General features: G+C 35.8%; 3 protein-coding genes across 3 annotated transcripts in view; all 3 read right to left on the reverse strand.

The window, feature by feature from the left end:
- Positions 1 to 1,024: 1,024 nt before the first annotated feature.
- The window catches only part of LOC132049036 (uncharacterized), a gene marked incomplete at its 5' end in the record, with an annotated part of 33,533 nt that continues 28,557 nt past the window's right edge, over positions 1,025 to 6,000 (reverse strand). The window contains 2 exon segments of the mRNA XM_059439707.1: positions 1,025 to 1,431; positions 2,061 to 2,135.
- Positions 1,906 to 5,174, reverse strand: LOC132049034 (pentatricopeptide repeat-containing protein At3g04760, chloroplastic-like). The gene is made up of 6 exons (XM_059439705.1): positions 4,894 to 5,174; positions 4,710 to 4,835; positions 3,123 to 3,195; positions 2,872 to 2,946; positions 2,537 to 2,597; positions 1,906 to 2,135 (listed from the first exon to the last, which is right to left on the reverse strand). The coding sequence occupies exons 1-6, from the start codon at positions 5,172 to 5,174 to the stop codon at positions 1,906 to 1,908; spliced, it is 846 nt and encodes a 281-aa protein (XP_059295688.1).
- LOC132049035 (pentatricopeptide repeat-containing protein At1g62680, mitochondrial-like) lies at positions 5,156 to 5,956 on the reverse strand. The gene has a single exon (XM_059439706.1). The coding sequence runs from the start codon at positions 5,954 to 5,956 to the stop codon at positions 5,222 to 5,224; it is 735 nt and encodes a 244-aa protein (XP_059295689.1). The 3' UTR covers positions 5,156 to 5,221.

Consider the following 6,000-nt stretch of genomic DNA (forward strand, 5'->3'; position numbering starts at 1 on the left):
ATCATATATGCCAACAATAAAACTAAGTTATTGCCAAATATTAAATTTTGCCAACTCTATTATTTTTGTTGGCAAAAGAGTTGCCGATATTTCTATACTTTTCAAATGTAGTGCCAAGGAACCATTCTTACATCATTTATAACCAGGTCTCATACACAAGTAATAATTGGTAAGTGTGCATTTAAATACAATAACAAAAACAATAAGTCAATAACTAAGCCTCCGCAAGTTGGGATGGGCTTAATGAATTCTCATTGACACTAATACTCAATTAATTCTCATTTTGGACCACTAAAATAAAATATAGATAGTATTAAAAGTTCTCGACATTTTCAACAGACATAAATCTGTAATATGACCAAATGAATCCTAAAAAATATACGACCAAAAGTAAACATACTAACATTGACCAAGACATAATCCTAATTTTTCGAATAAGCAAAAAAAACAAATTGGTATCTACCACATAGATATGTTTTTTTCCATTTTGCCATATTTTCTCTAGCTCTACGGTGGATGAGCTTGTATGTCCTTTGGGGCAACTTCCTTCCATGTGATTTTAGATTTATCTAATTTCCTTTTAAACACATCCATTCACCATGAGTTTACACCTATTGACTGGTGCATCTATAGGTTGATGATGCGGACATGACCAAACCATCTCAAGCGACTTTTTCTCATTTTATCATCAATGTGTGCTAACTTGCACCTTTTGCCGAATGTTGTTACTTTTGCTATTGTCTACATGTAACCTTACTATGTGTGTAATGTCAATGGTGAGATGCTAAGTCAATCTAGACAAAGCATGAAAATACTAGCGGACTGCACAATATCATACACACACTCATCTGCAGTGCCACCAGATTCAAGTGTCTATACGCTTGTCTTTCAAAATGTCAGATATTGTAGTGCTTTCAAACCCATGTTCTTCTGCCATAACAGCAGCAGAAGTCCATTTATAGCGTGAAAATATAAGTGGACGCATAAAAATAAAAAAATAAAAAGAGAGAGATCTGTCCCAGTATGAACTAAGACCGTAGATTCTGGCATGACCCTCTTCAGGTCATGCTAAAAATATCTGTCCCAGCTGCCAAGTCACTTTACAATGTATGAATGGATGGCTATTGTTTTCTGCATTGTGCTGACACAGGAAATATCTTGAGCTTAACTGAAAGAATATGTCAATATTAAACAACTGCTAGTCATCAGCACAATAAACTGCAAAAGTAATGCAGTAGACCCAAGAATGTTGATATGTTATATTTACAAGAATAAGGGCACTGTCCGTTTATTTCTTGTCTATCTTCATCTAATAACACCTCCTTTGTCTGTTTGGTAATTGAACGGTTCAGCTCATCCCTATGCTCACTTGCAACGACACGAACAACATCTCCAATGGACAACAAACAAGAATATGCCTGAAGCGGTTATCTAGCAAGTGAAACGTCGTGTCAGAAAAACAAAAGGACAATTGAAATACAGCTGTGAAGCAAGAAAAATCATTGTCCTTCAATAAATATTGGGTATATTATTTAGGAGAATACAAACAAGTTTTTTAGGGATAGGATAAAGCCAAACGTGTACTGCAAATTGATAAGCCACTTCAAGGACGGCGTAATTTATAGAGGTTGATGAAGGCTATTCAGAAAAAGGTGATCTTATTTAATGAACAGGTATGTCATTTAGAATTAAAACTAAAATTTAAATTTGAAGGTTCAGCTCGATCGCCAATTACAAGTCCAAGTCATTACATATATCTATTAAATGACTTGGAGTAAAAGCCTTGGGATACATGACATCAATCTCCTTATGAAGTGGCTTGTTCCGCAATTAGAAAAAATCAATGTGGAAGCAAACGGATCGGATAAAAATATGGGATGGGAAACTTTTGGATCACAAAGGTTCCTAACAATTCTCATGGAGCACATTCACAAAAATTTCAAGATGGTAGAAAAATCCTATTCGAGCAAAGACGGATGGATATGGAACAGACCACTCAAGGAGCAATTTCCCAGGATTTTCAGCTTTGCAACTAATCATTGTGCAACAACAGAACATACCTTTGGAAAGAAGGTCTAATGACTGAAATGGAGGAAATGAGCCAATTGTCGCAAGTGATTGAAGGATGTCAAGGGCTGCAAGCAGAACCAAACAAGAACCGAATGGAAGGATTACAAATCCGGCATTTTCCTGGTAAATTCAGGTTACAAGGTGTTCTCCCAAAGTAGTAGGCAATATCATATATGGCCTAGGAAGCTGAGAGGATGATAAGTTTCCTCAGTTCATTTCAACAAACTAAATTTTCGTTTTTTATAACTGCACATTGTAAGAACCCCCTAGGTAATACAAATGATAAAAATTATTTATTGCTTATCAAAAAAATATGTCAATTACCTCATATAAGGAAACTTGATGGATTTCCACATTTAAATTACTCTTAAAATGTCGTTATGTATTTAAGCGTATCTTCTTGTGTTTGAGCCAAATACACTAAAAAAGGCAGTAAAAAAAGAAATGAAGCAGAAAGTAGTAGTACCTGTTATCAATTGCATCGCTTTCAGAACTTTAGTTTCTAGTGTGACCGTGATGAGCCTGCTCTGCAAACCCACACATGAACAAAACTGACATCATATAAACAAATGCCTCGCGATCTAACTACAGACCTAGCTGCCAGAATATATTACAGGAAGTACATTTCAATGCTGCACATTACTTTTATGATGACAAGAGCCTTTAAATTTACCTCACCTGTCACAATTTCCCTGTACTAAAATTCTCCAGAGAGAGAAGGAGATAAGGGTATTTAAGGGGGGGGGGGGGGGGGGGGGGAGGAATAAAGTACAAAGATCATTCGTAAGTATTTAAATTTACCTCTTCTGTCAAAAAGCTCCTAACTTCCATTGACTTGGATGATCTTCCCAGTACTATGATTGTCTGTATTGTCAGCTGAAAGTTCATAAACATCAAATGCACTTTATTATGTTAATGAAGGAGAATTAAATTACCAAAAGATCACAGCTGACAATTGACATTCAAATGATTCTAGAGACGAGGTTAATTTTGTTGCAAAGCATGATCACACTGAAAAACAAGAGCATAGAAGAAATTAGATATATGCTTACTCCTATCTGATAGTATCCACAGGATTCAATATCCCATAGACAACTAATATTCTTAACGACAACTATGACAAAACTACACGTGGACACATGATCATGGAAAGCTCAATTGCGTCCATCTCACTAACTAAAGTCACCAACATTATAACACAGAGCTGAAATATATGATAAGACACGGGTCTCTCTTCCCCCGAATTCTTCAAATAACAAGAAGAGTTTACACTTGAAAGGTAAAATTCAAGTTCTAACAATTACAGTAGAGAATTCAAACAGAGCTATGTCTTCAAAAGAAATTCCTTCCCTCCATGTTCTAAGTTAGTTGACAATAACTATATGGAGTATGACCCTTCTCGAATAGCAATGACAATTTGTATACCCCATCAATTTTGAACAAGTTCTATTTCAACAAAGCATCCGGTAATCTTGGATCATGTATAAACCTCAAAAATATATTCGTAAATATTCTAAATATGGTGTTTACCGTTCATCTATAGTATAGAATATCAACGTTGAACAAGTTCTATTTCAACTTCAGGAAAACTACAAATATTCATACTATACGTTTCAGTGACAAAAGGATGAGGTAGACCTATCTGCAATTGTGCACCTCCCTGCCATTATCAAATACCTTATGAGTGTCGTTCCTCTTTATGCATCTTTATTGAGGAATAGGTGAGTTAGTGATATAATTTCTTTATGAAAAACTAAACTGAAGACATGGAAAAAATGTTCTTATGATCTGATTAAGTCGCTACCAGTTTTCCATTTTAGGTACATAAATTCAAATTTTCACAGCTAAATTCCCACTATCTGAATTATATTCCTATACTCCAGTAATCCCAAAATCTGGTATAAAACCCAAACCTGGTTCATCTCAGCTTATCTCTGTTCACAAACAACCGCATATGACTGGTTTAACCATTAACTGCTACCGAGAACAACAAGATCTCCATTGTGGGAAAAAACTATAAATGAGGAAAAAAAACCTCTACTAGATTAGTGAAAGCTCTTGCATATGAATAGGTTTTGCCTCAATAAAGGTAACAAAACACATTTGATGACATATGGAGTTACACATATGCAATCTAGAAATAGAAGTCCAGCTCATACTGTTGCTCATTAGGCATTAGGCCAGACTCAGAAATTAGCTTCAATTAGATATAGATGCAACTCTTGTCACTTTGGAACAGATATAATGCTCCTTAGGAAGCACACGAGCAACAACTTTTAACTACCAGCTTCCAACTTAAGGCTGAAACTCTGCCAATGAGACACAGAAATCTCAGCAGTGCACAAAACTTCCAGATCCATAAACAAGGGATGAAATTAACATCACATGGCGCTAAGATTCTACAGGGATAGGCCAAACCAGATGGTTGTCGAGCTATATGATCTGTTTGATGGTCTTAAGTATGTAGTTATTGACCATCAAAACTTTTCACTTTTTAAAAAGGTACCACAGCTAGGATTTGATTTTCCTACTGAAGATAGCAATCTCAGGATGTTGATATTACCGAGACTTTAGAAATGGAACTTACTGATCAATTCAAAATCAAGTGAATGACTTGCGGTGAGCCACTTCAAACTTACCATGGAGGAAAAAATTCAACCAAGACATCCTTCGTCTCCTCTAGCACAATTTCGTCAAAGTTATCTGGAGATGTAGAAGGGGAACCTTGGAGCAGCAAAATATCAAAAGAACTTCTCTTGTGTGACCTACATCAGATGTGATATGTCAATATAGGCGAAGAAACCAAGCGAAAGAAATATTCACTTCTTATCTTTCGAGTGAAGCTCTGGTATCATGTCAAGGACGGGAGGATTTTCGCTTATAACGTCTACCAAAAACTCAGCTGTAGTTGCATCAAATGAAAAGCCCTTTCCAGCCATTTCCTTCATGAAAGTTGCCAATTCACTAATTTTGCCGCACCTGAGAAATCCTTGCACAATAACATTGTAAGTGACATTGTTTGGTAAACAACCGTTTTCTTCCATTTTTCTTAAAATATCTTTAGCTTCATCTAACAACCCTTGTAGACAAAATCCAGTTATCATTGTATTGTACGTTCTAGCATTCGGAAGCAATCCCACTGAAGAAAGCTTCACAAAAATAGCATGAGCTTTGTCGAGTTTACCGTTTTTGCACAATCCATTAATGACAACATTGTAAAATGCAATATATCAATATTTTCTCTCTTTCTTTCCAACTTATTAAAGAGTGACATAGCTTCTTCAACAAATCCGTGCTTAAAATAACCATTGAGCAAAGTGACATGAGTGTATATATCAGGGATGGGCCCAACAGATAGCATCTCATCAAAGAATCTTTTTGCATCGCCTATTCTTCCAACTTCAAAAAACCCTTGCAAGATAGTATTGTATGTAACAATATTAGGTTTTGATCCCTTTTGAGAAATTTCATTAAACAATTGCATGGCCTCGGCAAATTTCTTTTTCTTACAGTATCCATTTATTAGTATGCTATAGCTGATCATGTCAGGTTCAATGCTCTTATCTATCATGAAATCAAAAATTCTTCTCGCACTATCCACTTGACCACGCAGGCAATATCCATCCATTATCGCATTATAGGTGACTATATTAGGCTCTACACCTTTCCCGATCATATGTTTCATCACTTCCTCAGCATCTTCAACTTTCCCTTCTTTGCATAGTCCATCTATCACTATGGTGAAGGTGCGCACATTTGGATAAATATTATGATTTACCATCTTAGAGAATAAAGTCGTAACTTTTTCCCACTGACTGAACTTACACAAACCATCAATTATTGAATTGTATGTGACTATGTCTGGAGGAATGCCTTTCAACTTCATCTCGTTCAAAAGGTTGATAGCAGCATCTAAGTTTCCATCTTTGC

This window comes from Lycium ferocissimum, chromosome 3, assembly GCF_029784015.1.
Source record: "Lycium ferocissimum isolate CSIRO_LF1 chromosome 3, AGI_CSIRO_Lferr_CH_V1, whole genome shotgun sequence".
Taxonomy (NCBI): domain Eukaryota; kingdom Viridiplantae; phylum Streptophyta; class Magnoliopsida; order Solanales; family Solanaceae; genus Lycium; species Lycium ferocissimum.